This window comes from Spermophilus citellus (assembly GCF_964194105.1).
Source record: "Spermophilus citellus genome assembly, chromosome: 17".
Lineage (NCBI taxonomy): Eukaryota > Metazoa > Chordata > Mammalia > Rodentia > Sciuridae > Spermophilus > Spermophilus citellus.
In genome coordinates this window covers 59,665,598-59,682,357 of record NC_138199.1, presented here as the reverse complement: position 1 = coordinate 59,682,357, position 16,760 = coordinate 59,665,598, and the positions used below count along the sequence as shown (strand labels likewise).

General features: G+C 46.0%; 2 protein-coding genes across 31 annotated transcripts in view; one reads left to right on the top strand and one right to left on the bottom strand.

Annotated features, from left to right (window-relative positions):
- The window catches only part of KANSL1 (KAT8 regulatory NSL complex subunit 1), a 199,195-nt gene extending 188,742 nt beyond the window's left edge, over positions 1-10,453 (top strand). For 4 of the 5 annotated variants that reach the window (XM_081273007.1, XM_081273008.1, XM_081273006.1 and 1 more), the window contains exons 8-15: positions 1,184-1,366; positions 1,801-1,989; positions 2,331-2,479; positions 6,036-6,157; positions 6,959-7,016; positions 7,237-7,349; positions 8,072-8,324; positions 8,645-10,453. In XM_081273007.1, the coding sequence (XP_081129133.1) occupies positions 1,184-1,366; positions 1,801-1,989; positions 2,331-2,479; positions 6,036-6,157; positions 6,959-7,016; positions 7,237-7,349; positions 8,072-8,324; positions 8,645-8,872 (1,295 nt within the window). In that variant the 3' untranslated portion in view covers positions 8,873-10,453. The remainder of the gene's footprint in view (positions 1-1,183; positions 1,367-1,800; positions 1,990-2,330; positions 2,480-6,035; positions 6,158-6,958; positions 7,017-7,236; positions 7,350-8,071; positions 8,325-8,644) is intronic. The other variant, XM_081273010.1, reaches the window with a different exon arrangement.
- Positions 10,454-11,762: 1,309 nt separating this feature from the next.
- The window catches only part of MAPT (microtubule associated protein tau), a 96,935-nt gene continuing 91,937 nt past the window's right edge, over positions 11,763-16,760 (bottom strand). For all 26 annotated transcript variants that reach the window (XM_081271439.1, XM_081271433.1, XM_081271427.1 and 23 more), the window contains one exon: positions 11,763-15,601. In XM_081271439.1, coding sequence (XP_081127565.1) covers positions 15,386-15,601 — 216 coding nt within the window. In that variant the 3' untranslated portion in view covers positions 11,763-15,385. The remainder of the gene's footprint in view (positions 15,602-16,760) is intronic.

The window sequence follows — 16,760 nt, the reverse complement described above, 5'->3', positions numbered from 1 at the left end:
TTGCACCTACAATCCCAGCTGCTCAGAAGGCTGAGAGATCACTGGAGCCCAGGAGGTTGTGACCAGCTGAGCAGTGTAGCAAGACCCACCCCCATCTTGAGGGTGGGGGGGGGGTCTAAAGAATGAAAAGATAAAAAAATAATAGTGAAGAGTGCTCATTTCGGCAGCACATAAACTAAAACCGGAATGATTCCGAGAATATTAATGTGGCCCCTGTGCAAGGATGATACACAATTTCATGAAGCATTTCGTACTTAAAAATATATACGTAGTGAGAAAAAGTTAAAGATTATAATTAAGTTCAAAAGATAATTGATTTGTGGTGTATAACATTTAACTGCTCAGCTAAAAAATAACCTAGGTAACCGAGGTGGTAGAAGGTGAGGAGGCTACAAAGGAAGGAAAGTATTATGTATTTCTTATTTGGAGGAAAGGTTAATATAGTACTCCCTATAGTGCTTGGCAACACTGTCCTCCCTCTCCCACCCTCACCCCCACTTCTTCTAATACAGGGGGCTGGGGATCAACCCGGGGCTTCTTGTATGCTAGGCAAATAGTACCATTGAGCTACGTCCCCAGTCCCTTTTTTTTTTTTTTTTTTTTTTTTGAGACGGGTTGTCGCTAAGTTTTCCAGGCTAGCCCCAAACTGGATATTATCCTGCCTTCCAAGTAGCCCCCCTTGTAGAATCTTTCTTTTTTAGCGGGGGGTGAGGTGGGATTGAGGTACCCAGTATTGAACTCAGTCAGGGGCACTCGATCACTGAGCCACATCCACAGCTCTTTTGTATTTTATTTAGAGATAGGGTCTAACTGATAAGCCTACACTGATAGAAGATAGCAGGTTTTAGTCTCTAGAAGAATAGAAAAGGGTGTTCATCTATCTGTTAAACCAGTAAAGACAGTAGACTTAGAGAAATGCATCCTTGAGGGGGGACTCCATCAGTCTAATAAAAGGTGTTTGTAATTTCCACTCCCCTGCTTGGAACTTGAAAATGAAAGGCAAGTAACGTGCTTGTAAGTAGAGGAACTATGTTTACCAAGGTTTTCATAGATGGATCTTTTATCTGACAGCTTCTGCTTGTCAAGTCCAGGAGAGTCAGTGGTGAACACCTATCACTTCAGGAAAGAGGAGCCCAGAGATCAGGTGTTTGGACTTACTTGCAGTGTTTTTTATTTCTTGCAGATGTTCCCTCAAGCCTGCACTTCCAGAGCATGCTAAAGTCTCAATGGCAGAACAAGCCTTTTGACAAAATCAAACCTCCCAAAAAGTTCTCACTTAAGCACAGAGCACACATGCCAGGCAGTCTGCCGGATCCAACTCGTAAAGACAGGCACAAGTTGGTCAACTCCTTCCTGACAACAGCCAGTAAGTTTCAGAGAACTGGGGAGTCCTCCAGAGTCCTAGTTATTTTTCATTCTTTTATGTTCTCAAGTTACTGGTTTGCCATGCCAGTGTGTTGGGTAAGGCAGTTGTATCATAGTCTACTACTTCTGCTTGTCTTCGATGCTCTTAGATGGATCATGGGGAAGACCCAAAGTGTCCATTGAACAGTTGGCAGTGACATAGCATTGCATCCACCTGTCGGCAATGCTATGTCTTTTGTAGCCTAGTGTCACATTTCTCTGGTTATGGATTCCCTATGCCTGTCCTAGCCATTGTGCTATTTACTAGAGGCTTCAGTCCCAAAGGACTTTCTTGCTGCCCTGAGTATATAACATTGACCCAGAGAGAACTTAAGGGCTCAAATAAAAGATTTGAGAGAAGGTGTTTCACAGCTCTTTTTCTGTTCCCCTCTTCAGAGCTGTCCCATCACCAAACCCGGCCTGACAGGACCCACAGGCAGCACTTAGACGATGTGGGGGCTGTGCCCATGGTGGAGCGAGTGACAGCGCCAAAAGCAGAGCGCTTGCTCAACCCACCGCCACCCGTGCATGACCCAAACCACAGCAAAATGAGATTGCGAGACCATTCATCTGAGAGAAGTGAAGGTAGGGCCAGGCCCGGCACCTCTACGTGCATTGCACCTGCTCAGGGCTTTCTGGGGCAGCCCAGGCTTCTCTTAATTGCCCGCCAGCTTTGTCCTTCACCTTCTAGGAAGGCTGAGTAGGGGGGCACTACTGCTTCTAAATGCAGGTCACTTCTTACCGCTGCAGCAACCTCTGCCAATTCCCCTACCTCCCATCACCAAGTTTGCTTCACCTTTTTATCCTCTAGGCTTAGAAAGCATTTTTACCTTTCATGCATATTGCTGGTGTTCTTTAGTGTGTATTTAGAAGTGAAGCTTGTTAAGATAGTTATGTACTCCTTTCTTTTCTGTTGACTTCTGCAGTGTTGAAGCATCATACAGATGTGAACAGTTCAAGCTACTTGTCTGCTGCCCACCATCCACCACACAGTCCCTTGGTGCGACAGCTTTCCACCTCGTCAGACAGCTCCGCACCCACCAGCTCTGGCTCACAAGTTACAGCCAGTGCTTCCGTAAGTACCTGTGTGTATTTGGCTGGGCATCCTCTGTAGGTTGCCCCTCATGCACATGTCTCTGGGGTATATTATAGAGGGTAAGTTATGAAGCCCAGGACATTCGTGGTAACTCATTTTTAAGCCATAGTGGTGGTACTTAATCTGTTATTTTTCATAGTAGAGTTGGATCTCTGCTGAGCCACCCACAGGAAGCTTGATACTGAAGTAGACTATTAAGGTGGTCTCTGACTGCTCAAGATTTGTGGAACTAAGCTTCAGACAGAAGTCTACAATACCATGGCCTTAACTCTCTTGGCCCAAGAAGTGAGAGGAGGGAGATGGGCTTTGGAGATAGCTGTTGATTTCCTTATTTCTGTTCTTATGGTGAATGGAGGTTACTTCCAGTGAAAACTGGGTGTGAGGTTTTGGAAAGGAAGGGAGTAGGCAGAGAGTCCCATGTTTTTTTTTTTTTTTTAGTTGGAGAGAACAGAACTACAAATTCAGCAGGTCACTGTGGTTATGTCCACATAGTACATTCATAATGGCAGCCCATTTAAGGCACTCCTTCCCCTCACCCCATCAACTTTGACAGTACCACATTCCATCCATCAAGCTGTTTGTAGCCATTTCAAACATTCTCATTAATTTTGTTTTAATATTTTCATCTCTCAAGCTGCACTCCCTTGAACACATACACATGTAGCTGATTTGTATCCATTAGAGTCCTTCATATAATAATTTCGATAATTATAACAGTAATAATAAAACTCTAGAACACTAATGTTTATTGTACACTTATGCCAGTGATAAGTGTTTGATGTGTGTCATCCCTTTTAATCCGATAATAAATACCCTTTGAGATGTAGGTGGTTTTATGAATTCTCATGTTTTGAGCATGAAAACTAAGGCTTTCCAATGTTAAGTAAATTGCATAAAGTGAGGCAGCTTGTGAAGGGTTATAATTGTGATTCAAACCCCAACAGTGTGACTGCAGAGCCAGCTTTCTCACCATGACAGTACACAGTCTAAGGGTGGAGGCATTACGGAGGTGACTTAGAAAGAAAGCTCTTACAGAGCTTAGATCAAGAAACTTCTAAGCTCACAAAATGTGTTCCCTAGGCTCCTATCATCAGGTAGGAATTCACATTGTTCTCTCTTTGCTTTTACGAATCAGACCATCTTTTTCAAGAGGGCTTCTTACTACTTCCCCTTCTTCACCTCACACATTCAATTATTCACCAGCATAGGGTTTCAGATAATCAAAGAATTTAGAAGTCTCATTGTGATAGAAAATATAAGCTATTAAGATCTGGGACTTGTTGAATATATCAGGCTTCCTGAGTCTGAAAAAATGTTAATCTGGGCCTGGATGCTTTGGAATTTTTACTTAATTTTAGCATATAGATTTTTTTTAAATATTTATTTTTTATTTATAGGTGGGCACAATATCTTTATTTTTTAATTTTATTTTTACGTGGTGCTGAGAATCGCACCCAGTACCTTACGCATGCTAGGCGAGTGCTCTACCACTGAGCCACAGCCCCAACCCTGGCATATAGATTTTTGTGTATAGCACTCTGCGCTGACCCTTAATGCTTTCATTCCTATTCAGTGAATATGGATTTATGTAATAGTAAGCAGAGTGATTGGCCAATTATTCAGAGAGAGACTGGATTACACTGGAGAAATTATGGTGGGAGCAGGGTACTTGTGGTAGTGCTTTGCCAGAGTCATTGGTTGCAGTAGAATCACTTTAGTGGCTTTAAAAAAATATATTTTTACCACAACCAACCAACCTACCTACTTTCCTTCTCTCCTTTCTTGTTTTCTGATGTACAACTAGGTATAGGAACCACTTACTGTTCTCATTGCCTGCTCTCTACCTCTGGCTCTAAATAGGAGAACGTAGTTAAGTTAGATCAAAAGAAGCTGTCAGAATGGGGGCGTCTAGGACAAAGATGAGAGATAGAAGTTGTTCTTGGACAGTTCCACAAGCCACTTTGCCTGGAAGGTACAAATAGCAGGCCCAGAAAGATTTGGGGAAAATACATACCTGTTTTCCAGCAGTTTCACATTCTTGACCAAGGTACAGAGAAGGTTGAATCTCCTAAGGCACCCTTTCTTTGCGTTCTTTTGTGGGACATGGATGGAACTTGAACAGAGATGTGGCAGTAGCTAAAGCTTTTGTGTATGAGGTCACTGATCCTTAGCTGTAGAACCCATCCAGTCCAGATTTGCAAAAAATCTTTCAACCATTTTGGCTAAGCAGTTGCTGTAAATTTGTGAATTTATTGACAAGTCTAGTTGAGTTGATAGAGAAGGAGATAGAAGTGGAAAAGACTTTGTGGTTACCTGAAATCATAAATGACAGCAGCTGAAATCCTGGTCCAGGAAGTGCTAATTTTTAATATTCCCTGAAAATGTTCTAAGATGATGGGGTGAATAAACTGTACAACGATTTCCAAGAACTGAGGATAGTTGTAGTTAGTTGTAGGGGAAATTCTGACCCTCCTTATCTTCTTTCACAAGCCCCTCCTCTGAGGCTTGGCCACACTTAGTGGTTTGGGTGTGAATGTAGCCTCTTAGATGTTTCCAGATGTATTGTTGCCATGGCAGCATGTTTGTCATCCCACTGTTTCCCTCACAGCTCAGTTAACAGTCTGTTTCAGGATAAGATATATGCTGTATGGACAGAAGCAGCTAGTAGACTTTCTCTTCCATCTAAGAAACCAGGCCAGTTGGCTCCCTGCTTCATTCCTTTCTCATCTCTCAGCTACAGTAGATACCCACCTCTGCCTCTGAAATTGGATCCTTGGAAGTCTTGTTTCCCCAAGGGTTTGATCTTCTTCACTTCCCATCAGAGCATATTTCTTTCTTCAGGAATGGGAGTTGTGGATACTTCCTCCTCTTAAGTTTCCCTCATCTCAGTGATGCAACTGGAAGGCTCTAGGCTCTTTCTCCAAGAATAATAGGGGAAAATACCCAAGAGCCAAGCAGGTGGTGGGTGCAGATTTAGCTAAAGAGTTCAGATTATCAAGAGGAGGATGCTTTCATAACAACCAAGGTGAGATGGTCTGTTGAGAGGGCCTACCCTTGGAGCGTCTTTCAGAGTAAGAAAACTCAGTATTTGTAACCCAGAAGTCGTGACTAAGCATAAACATTGCCATTTAGGAGCTAAGTGATAGGGTTCAGGAATAAAAGAGGGGAGTAGGGATTTTTAAAGGAGGGTGTTAATAGAGTTTTTATAGAGGAATAAAAACTTCAACAGCTGACCTAAAACCCCTGAATACTCACCTCTATAAAATTCAACAAATCTCTTTTCACATGAGCTCATGAAGGAAAAGGGGGCTAGTGGGGCAATATGAATGAAAGTTACTCCTTGGGACCATCTGGTATTTCCCCAAGGACTCTGCTCTTGGAGACAGTTTCCTAGGGGTGAGCCATGGCATTCACTACAGAGTTCTGTCTAAGGACCCAAATGCCTGATTATTGGTGATCCTGCTTATATCTTAAATGAATGATTTAACGTTTATAAAATTGTGCCTCTCTTAAAACATAACCTTTGTCTTAACAGCAGCCAATAAGGAGGAGAAGGGGAGAGAGCTCGTTTGACATTAATAACATTGTCATCCCAATGTCTGTTGCTGCAACAACTCGAGTAGAGAAACTACAATACAAGGAAATCCTTACTCCCAGGTAGAAGCCTTGAATAATCAGCTCCTCTCCCTTCTGTTATTGCCCTTTTGCCCTCTTCTCTTCTGACCGACCTTTGGGTTCTGTCTTCTCTCTTAATCTCCCTCTCCTCACTTTTTTTTTTTTTCCGCTTGCTTGCCATGTTAGGAATAGGACCCAGGGCCTCAAAACTGTTAGGCAAGCACATCCCCAGTCCCTTTTTTTTTTTTTTTTTTTTTTTTTTTTTTGAGACATGGTCTTACTAAAGTTGCCCAGGCTGGCTTGGAACTTGATATCCTCCTGCCTCAGCTCCTAAAGTATGTGGGATTATAAGCATGTGCCACTGAGTCCACGGGGTGTTCTGTCTTCTCTTTAAATGAAAGTCTTACCTAGGGAGTGAAATTGTTTCTCTATATAATTTTCTCTTGTTACTTTATATGACCAGAGATCACAGCCTGGCAGGCCACTGACCATGATTAGCATATAAACATGTTTTATTAAAATACTGAATTTGTTTTCAAATTCAAGGCAGAATTATTTCCAATTTTTGTTGATTTTATCTGTTACTTACATTCTCATAATGGTACCAGTCCTGAATAGTGTTTGTCCCCTTTAAAGAGGTTCCCTTGCTTTGGTTTGTTAGTCTGTCATCCCCAACCCCAGCTTGCTGCATGTGTTTCTGGCCTTTGTGGGTATTTGAATATGAGGACTTTTTTTTTTTTTTGAGGTCTCAGGGTTACAGAGGATGAGCTGTGATAGGGCTGAGCCTTCCCCAAGCAGCCTGCCTACCATCTAATGGGACTTTTTTCCTTCTTGGTTTTGCAGCTGGCGGGAGGTTGATCTTCAATCTCTGAAGGGGAGTCCTGATGAGGAGAATGAGGAGGTAATGGCATGGTCATACTCTCTTAGAAGAAAACACACTCTTGGGTACACATATTCAAGATGCCTCAAGACCTGTGGGTGTCAAGTGAAAGCTCCGTGTATACCTGTCCTGTCCAGGAAGAACCTAGAAAGGGGTGGGACTGGTTCTAGAATTGCTATATCCATACTTAAACTCAGCTTCCTGGGGGAAAGAGAGACTCAATGAAGCTGTTCTGTTGCAGATTGAGGACCTATCTGATGCAGCCTTCGCCGCCCTGCATGCCAAATGTGAGGAGATGGAGAGGGCACGGTGGCTGTGGACCACGAGTATGCCACCCCAGCGGCGGGGCAGCAGGTAATGGGGCAGGCACAGGATCCCAGGGCCTGTGGAGGGAGGGTGCTGGATAGGGAGTTTGGGCCCTGCCTGGGTCCACAGAATTGCCAGTGCACAGGATTGTTTGCTTTTCATATCATCTATTGACAATGTCCTAGAATTAATTACAAGTTTCTAGTATTTGTTGGAATTAGGAGAGGAATGACTAAGTCAAATGCTACATTCTTGCTGAGTAGTCCCTGTCTGGTTCTCATAAATTATTGTGATTGCCTATGGCTATTGAAGGCCAGTCATGGTGATTGAGCTGAAAGAGTTTTGAAGGCCTCACCACAAGTTAACCCTCTTTGAGTTAGTTCTCTGAAGTGGGAAACCACAGTTCACTATCTCACACATCACTATCCTGTTTCCATTTATCCGAGTTTGGACTAAATTCCCTATTCCCGTGAATTCACTATGTGCTCTGCCAGGGATTAGCCCTGGGCATTGTTTAGCCCTGACTTTCTCAGGATGATAGATGTACATAGTTCTCAGATGTTATGTTTTCTATCTCCTACTCTGGGCAGTAGTAGAATGAAGCGAGATTTGCTAAATCTTAAGAAAACACTCTGGTATTAGTCAGCATCAGTGTCTGTTGGTAGGGATGCTTTTTTCATACGTCCTCCTCACCCCTCACCCACCCAGAAATACACAGACAAGAACTCCTCCATTAGCCTACACTCACAGCTGCGTTCCTTGGTGTACAGGTCTTACAGGTCATCAGACGGCCGGACCACCCCACAGTTGGGCAGTGCCAACCCCTCCACTCCACAGCCCGCCTCCCCTGATGTCAGTAGTAGCCATTCTCTGTCAGAGTTATCCCACGGTCAGTCTCCTAGGAGCCCCATTAGCCCAGAACTGCACTCGGCACCTCTCACCCCTATGGCTCGGGACACTCTGCGACACTTAGCCAGTGAAGACACCCGTTGTTCCACACCAGAGCTGGGATTGGATGAACAGGTGAGGTATACCACCTTTGCCTGGGGTTGGCAAAGTGGCGGGTGGAATTGGGAAGGGGTAGTACCTGCAGAAAATGAATCTTCATTTTTATGATTCCGTGATTCCTTCTCCCCATTTGGAGGTGGGATCATGCACTTCAAATTGATTTTCTGCATGTACAAGGGAATTGTACCAACCATTGTTAAATGAGTGCCCACCCTGTGAAGGGTCTTCTGAATTGGCTCAGAAAATCCAAATAGACTGGTCATGGGCTTCAGACCACAAGCTTTGAGGCAGGAAGCTGGCTTGGGTCCTCACCAGAGCAAATTGTCTGCCCACAGTCTGTCCAGCCATGGGAGCGACGAACCTTCCCCCTGCCATACAGTCCCCAGGCAGAGTGTGAGGACCAGCTGGATGCACAGGAACGGGCAGCCCGCTGCACTCGCCGCACCTCAGGCAGCAAGACTGGTCGGGAATTAGAGGTGGCACCCACCTCGCCTCCCATTGTCCCCCTCAAGAGTCGGCATCTGGCAGCAACGGTCACAGCTCAGCGCCCAACTCACAGATGAGCTGGAGATGAGAATCTAAACAGACTCACTAACTATTGGCATTAAAGCTTCAGAAATCTCTGCGTTTGATATTCAAACATCATATGCCGGAAATTTTCACAGTTTTTAGTGAATTTAAGGAATTTAGATCCTCCTTTGGTATTTTTTTTTCCTCATTTTGATTTTTGTTTTGTTTCTGTTTCCATGTTTTCTTGTCACCCACCTGAGCACTTCCTCTAGTTGGCAGACAAGTTCAGGATAAGACCCTGCTGGCCTGGTCCTGGTACATCCTCTGCACTGTTGAATCACTGGACTTAGCAATGTTAGATGATCACCCCTTTCCTTCATACCTGTGGGCAGGGTAGAAAAGCCAAAGGGCAGAGGGGATGGAAAGCTCCAGTTCAGCATGGCCTTTTAGTTTAGGATGGGACAGAACAAGGGCACTCTGGGCTCTTACTCCCCTTCCCTCCCTCTGTGGCTTGGCTAAGCTCTAGTGTTTCTGGCTGGGTCCCCCTACCCCCACTTTGGTTTTCTGTGCTGGAGAACCCCATCAGAGCCTCTTTGCCATAATTGCCAGCTGTTCTCACTGAGCTCTCAGCCACCAGGATGGCTCCCCCTTGTCACCCAGGTCTTCAAGACCTGTTTTCAGTTTCATCTGCATTTGGTCATCTCTTTCTTGACTCCTTAACTGCAGTAACCTGGCTGCGGCTGCTCAGGTTCCCCCATCCTGCCCCTTCCTGCCCTTCCTCATCTGCTCCCCATGCCGTGCACACACCCACACACATCAGTCCTTCCATGTTGGCCTGGTCTGTGAAGGTAGGGTCTCCTTAACCTCATCCCCACTCCCCTACAAACTAGGAGATTGGGGATGCGAGCAGCCATCTCCCCTGTATAATTTTGCTTTCACTGACTGGTTCACTTTGTCATGTTTCCTTCACCTCTATTTCCCTGTCAGTGTCAATTGGACTCTTCCTCTTTCACACTCCCCTTGCCTGTGGAACACTGTCTGGACCTAGCTGTGGTTTTCATCACTCCCCATCACCCTCCTTTGTTAACCTTGTGCCTGTCTCATGTGTAATCACATCACCAAAAAGGGGGCGGGGGGAAGGACTTTTTTTTTCTGCCATTTTGTAATCGTATAAAAATTATAGGCAAAACTGCTTAATGGTTGGGGTTTTTTCACAATTTTCAACATTAGTGATTTTTTTTTTTCTGTTTGCAAGTTAAAGGGTTTGTCATTGTTTCTTTAAACAACAATAATGCACCATATCCCTATGCATAAAGTGCTTCTTCTATTTATAAGGTTGAAAATTCTGAATAACCCTTTTAGCATTGTAAAAAAAAAAAAAAAAGAAAAGAAAACAAAAACAAAAAAAACCAAAAAACAAAAATTTAAAAAAAAAAACTTGTATTTTGTAAATATTTTCTTTTCCTGCTTTGAGCTGTGTAATGGCAGCGAAACATGTAGCTGTCTTTGTTCTATAGAAATGCTTTTCTTCAGAGAAGCTGATCTTTGTTAATGTCTTGATTCTGTTCGCAAAGCACAGACTAGTGCTTAAAAAAAAAGGAAGGAAAAATGAAAAAAATAATAAAAAAAAAGAGTTACAGAATGTTGGGTGTCAGCCCTTTATTGACCTACGAGACTTTGGTGTCCATGGCAGTGATGGTAGCTCTGGAGGCAGCTCTGCTGGAGCCAGACTTTGGGGGGTCTGGCTGGCTCTGAACCTTGGAGACCTGGGAGCATGGCAGGTTCATGTGATGGTCATGAGAGAGGACATGATGGTTTTCACTGAGATGAGGGGTACCAGGAGGAGAGAGGCCAGCACAAGACTGTCTGCTCTTACTGAATGAAAGCAGTCCATCTGTGGCCTCTCAGTGTTCTTTCTCTAGTGAGGCCAGCACTGTATGTATCTAAATCTAAATTGTTCTTTAATGAAGATTTTACTTTTCACCATTTAACTTTTCTGGAGGGCTGGGGATGTGGCTCAAGCGGTAGCGCGCTCGCCTGGCATGCATGCGGCCCGGGTTCGATCCTCAGCACCACATACCAACAAAGATGTTGTGTCCGCCGAGAACTAAAAAAATAAATATTAAAAATTCTCTCTCCAGAAAAGTTATTATTTTTTTTTTTAAAGAGAGAGTGAGAGAGGAGAGAGAGAGAGTTGGGAGTCAATGAGAATATGTATAATTTTAATGGTACCTGGATTGTTTCTTTGGCCTGCAACATATTTCTCCTGAGGAGATTTCCTTTGTAGAAGACAAATGAGTGGGTGGACCCAGTTCTCTCTCTCTCCTGTTTTCCATAGCAGTGAAGCCAGAACAGCAAATGAGGCTGCAATCATGGCTCTGAAAGCAGTCATTCTGAGAGCATCCCTTGTTAGCTAGCTGGTGCTGCTGCTTTAGTTGGAGTTAAGATCTGCTTGACTGAAGTAGCTCCCAGCAGTATCATGACCTTGACATGATTACTAAGGAATAATATGGTGAGTTAATCCACAATAAGGTTCCAAAGGAAGGAAGACAGCTATGTGTGTAAACCTGTAAGGGATCTAAGCCATTCATTCAGGTAAATGACTTATTTTCTGCTTTACCCTCAAGCCTCTAGACTAATCTCAGGTTCGAGTGCACTGGCATGGGTCTTAATGCTTTAGTACGGTATTGTGAGTTTAATGGGTATTCATTGCCCATTTGAGTTGGTCGGAAAGGTTTGCCAGAACTAGAATGAAAGCATCAACTGAGAATGAACAAGTATGGATTCTCTTTTCACCTTCAGGTCCCCAGAAAGAGCTGTTAAGCCTCATGTCCAGCTTTTAACAAAATGGTCATTTCTTGTTCTAAGTTTAAGTGTGAAAAAGAACTTGGGAGTCATACATTCTGTATAATTTTCTTGTCCTTGGAATCCATGAGCCAGAGATCTTATTTAATCAGAGTAATAACTTTATTTCCAAATTCACTTTTACAGCAACAGTCAGTGTAAATCATTTGTTAAAACACACAATACACTATATGGACATTCACAGACATGAAGCTAAGCTAAAATGATTTTATGTCCCTCCCCCCCACCCTCAAAATTACCAAAGAAGTTATGGGACTTGCAAGTGCCAGAAATCATCCTGCCCAGCACAGCAGATTCATGGGCTAAGTCCATTAGGAGGTGAGACTCTGGGTCAGTGCCCAGGGTAACCCTTTCCAAAGGTGGAGAGAAGTTGGGAGGCTCATGAAGCCACAGACCTGTAGCTGATAACCACCTCTTTCCTCTGTCCCCAACTCTTGTTTTATTTCAGAAACAAAGACGAGGGAAATAAAGGAAGAGATAGCTGCTAGAAGTTTGGCCCAGTGGGAGAGGTGACACTGAGGTGCCAATAGCTTAGAGGAAAGGATGCCAGGGTCTTGGGGAGGTAAGATTGTGGATTCAGAACTCCACCAAAGTGCAGCAGCAGCAACAGGATCTCCAGTTCCTACACAAGCCTCATAACTGGCTGGGAAGGGTTGGAAAACTAGCTAGCTGCCTCTGCAACTGGGAAACCCTTTCAGAACAGCACAGCCCCATGGCCTCAAGCCCATGGCACCCCCCTCCCTCTAAGCAAGTGTGGTTGAAATTATGAAAAGGGCTTCAAGGCAACCTAATTGTGCACTCCAAACCTTCCCTTTGCCCATATGAACTGTCTTACATGGTCCTCCCCCTCCCCCCATAGCACAGCAAGCAATCATAAACAGGATGCAGTCTCACCACAGAAGTCAGTTTAAATGGAACTATTGATAAGTGAATCGAGAGCTTGAATGAACCAGGCATATAGTATATCCTATCTAGCCCACCCAGGGACATTGGCTATGGAGGTGGGACAAATGGAGGGAGAGGGGAGTGCCCAGCCCTGGGAGGATTGTCCTCATTAAAATGATAGGTAGTTACCTATCAGCACTGAACTGATCACTCAAAACCATGATGTTTAGGCTGACCCCAATAGCCCATCCCACGAGGGAGATTGCAGAGCTCTCCATGTAAGACCCACGGTGCTGAAGAGCAGGGCATGAAGAACAGCAGGAGGACAAGAAGAGGCGCAAGAAGAAACAGCTGAAATCGGTGGCAGTGATGAAGGGTCACATATCTTTAAACCACACTTTCTATCCGGGAGTCAGGACGGTAGGAAACCTCACTGTGGAAAGTTAAAGACCCAGGTAATTTGCATGGGCAGCCCTGCCCACCCAGCCCCAGGATTGCCTTTATCTGTACCCAAATTGGAAGCAGCTGAGTATCCACAAAGGCAGCTTGCTTTTTTCCACAGCAACGGGAGCATGGGAAGAAATGGTGTCTTCTAGCTAGTTCCCCTTCCTCTGTCAGTATAGCCCAGGACCCCTTGGAGCCTGTCCAGGCTGGCAGCAATCCATCTCAGTCCCTACTGATGCGGAGGCCCAGGCTGTCCCACATGAGGGCCCAGACCAAGGGTAGAACTTCTGGGGGCTACAGCTCTCTCCCCACCTGAGGTTGTCACCAGAGAGGACCATCTCCATGCTGCAAACCAGGCCAGCCACAGCCTGCCCTGACAAGAAAGCCTGAGAGACACGGGAGGCACCATGTTTCTGTCCTAGCCCTGTGCCTTCAGCCTTCTTCACAGCTGACAGCCCTCAGGTGTCAGAATCTGGTCTCTGTTGGGTCCCAGATGCTGAAGAAATCCTTTCAAAACTTAGGTGGCCCCTGCAGGGTACAGCTACACCTGCCTCTTGGAGCCAAGTACCTGTGTGAGGGTGAGAGACATCCAGGACCCTCATGAGGGTGGGCTGGAAGCCTCTTTACACGCGTTTTGAGATGCATGCGTCCGTTTTTTTGTTTTTTCTTTTTTTTTTTTTTTGTTTTTTTTTTTTGTTTTTGTTTTTTTACACTCACTATCTTAGTCACTCTTGTGAATCCAAACAGACAAATCCAACTACAAAGCAACAGGGTGCATACGGGGGAGGGAAGGGCAACATCTATGTATATGTCCAGCTGCTCCAGCAGATCAAACAGCATTACTTTCAACTGGGACTAGGGAAAAGAAACATTTCCGAGGGGCATGTTCCCTGCTTGAGGGTGTGGAGGGCTGATTCCATGCACATGGAGTTGAACGGTAGCTGGGCTCTGGGAGACTGGCAGTTAAGCTGGGGTGGAAGTGAGGGACAGAGAGTGTGGCCCTGCCCTGGGAGTCACCTGCCCATCCTTGTGTTATTACTAGCAACCAGGACATCCTACCTCCTGCTACCAGCTCAACACAGGAAGGGAACCAGGCCTATCAGACAAGTCAACAAGGAAGGCAAAAACATCTAGGGTCATGGCCAACCCCACCCTGGTTCACACCAGTTGGGTCAGTGGGACTTAGAGCAAGATAATGAATTCCAGCCCTTGTGCCTGGACTTTGCCCTCCCTTGATTTTACCCTTAGTGTAGAGTAGGTGCAGCCAGCATTTAACCAGTGTCCATGACTGGGGATTGGGGGAGGCTGGGCACTCAGGACAGTGACATAATGAGGGGTACGGCAGTGATTGGGCTCTCACGGCAGACACACGAGTACAGAGAGACAGGCAGAGGGGGCTGCAGTGGCCATGGAAAGGATGGGAGGCTCGGACCCACCTCCCAAATACTACCCCCACCCCACACACTCCATGGATGCCGGAGGCCCAGGCTTGGGAACAGGAGGATGTCCCCCAAGAGGCACAAGTCCTTACAAAGAGAACTGGTTAGCCCTAAAGTCCCAGATCTGTGAGGTGGCCAAAATCGTGGCTGCAGTTCCAACCTTCAGAACTCAGTGAATCGGGGCCTTTGGGCCCAGGGCCCCTCAGCTCCAGACCCCCCACCTGCAGGGAGGAGAGCCAGCGCTCTGGGACAGCAGGGTCAGTCTTCTCCAAGGAAGTAATCCAGGGTGCCACCCTCCCGCCCACCTTCCTTCTGTTCAGTGCCTCTTCTCCCACAGGCCACCTTCCAGAGGGGGCAGCAGACCCCGGGCCAAGAAGCAGCATAGGCCGGCCCCCCCTCCCCCCTCGCCCCTCTCTGCCCCACACCGCACCCTAGGTTGACATCCTCGGCCTGAGGCTGCAGTTCACCAGGTTTCCCTCCTTCACTGCTGCCGCTGTCCCTGTGACACCCTCAGATGGGGTTCGAGGCAGCGGGCGCCCCAGTCCCTTAAATTGCCCGGAAGCAGCTCTCAGAGCCTCTCCTTTTCGGCCTCTTCTACTTAGAGGGGAAAAAAAAAGAATCGAAAAGAATTGCCCACGGAAATGTTGGTGTGGCCATGTTTTTTACATGTTTGTGTGTGTGGGTTTTGTTTTTTGAAAAATATTTTATTGTTAGCCCACCGATCAATTTGGAAAGATGAAATTTGCTCTTATTCCCATCACTGATTTTGAAGTCCCGAGCCACAAAAGCAGGTTAGGTGACGACCCGGTTGACCCGTCTGTGAGGAGCAGCGGGGGAGGGCAGAGGGCGAGGGGCCAGATCATTATTCTTTTTTTTTCCACACTCTCTCACTCTCTCTTCTCTCCACGATTATTGACTGCCCCGGGGGCCTGATCACAAACCCTGCTTGGCCAGGGAGGCGGACACTTCGTCGGCTAGCGTGGCGAGCTGGGGCGAGTCCACCATGTTGATGCTACCGGTGGAGGAGACGTTGCTGAGGTGCCTGGGAGACGTGTCCCCGGACACCACCGGCGACTTGTACACAATTTCTGCCCCGTGGTCCGTCTTGGCTTTGGCGTTCTCTCGGAAGGTCAGCTTGTGGGTTTCGATCTGCAAGGAGAGGCAGGGTGTGACAAAGTGCCAAGGAGAGAAGGACAGGCCCTGAAGACCCCACCACCACCAGGGACTGGCCTTGCCTTCCAACTGGCAGTGTTTGTACCAACGGTCCTTTCCTCACCTGCTTTTCCAGACACAATAACCAGAGTTGTTTCTTGTGTACCTTCCAGAGATGTCCCACACATATACAAATGGGTGCCAGAGTCCGAACATACATGTGTGTTCAGCAGCTATGGTAACAATATACACATGCTTTGCACTTTGATTTTCAAACTCACTTCCTTCTGCTATCAGGACATACTGCTCAGCACATCAACACAGCAGAGGGACCAAAACTTACTCCCCAGCATATGGCCATTTAGGAGCTTCCAGTCTTTTTCAGAAGCCCAGAGTGCTAGGGCTTCGTTTATGCAGAAGAACATTCGAATAACCTTGAGTGACCTTGTACACACATCATTTTACACTCATATAAGTGTCTCCACTTCTGTCTCCTAGAAGTGGAGACGCTAAGTCAAAAGATAGGTTTCTCCCTTGTGCTGGGGATGGAACCCAGGGGCTTTGTGCTTGACAAGCACGGGCTCTACCACTGAGCCCCACACTGCCCCCCACATTATGTTCTGCTAAATTATCACCAACTTGCAAGTAAAGGTGTTGAAGGAGAAGCTTCAGAAAGTCAAGGGCCATCTCCAGAGCCACCTATGCCAGCCTGGAGCTTCACAAACGCCTTCCCAGTGCCAGGGACTGATGAGTCTGAGGTGGCAGCAACTATGGGCAACTCTCCTTGGTACGCTAGAAGAAATGACGAGATGACGCCCTTCCTAAAGGGACAGCAACAAAACCAGGAGTCCTAAGGATACCAGGAAATTCAGGAGTAGGAAGTTTTAGCTGGAAATATGAGTTTGCATAATATTCTCTCCTGATTCACTCAAAGTAGACAACACCATAACTCCGTCTTATGTTGGGTCCCAGACTCTTTGAGTATCTGCTGAAGCAAGAAAAATGTGAACACGTGCTCCCACACACAGGGCCTCCTTTCCACGGAACTTCAGGCGTCCATGAAAACCCAAGTGAAGAGCCTGATTTCAGCGGTTTGAATGTGAGTACAGATAAAAGCCAGACTCCCATTCAGGATAGGTGCATATGTCATTCGTTT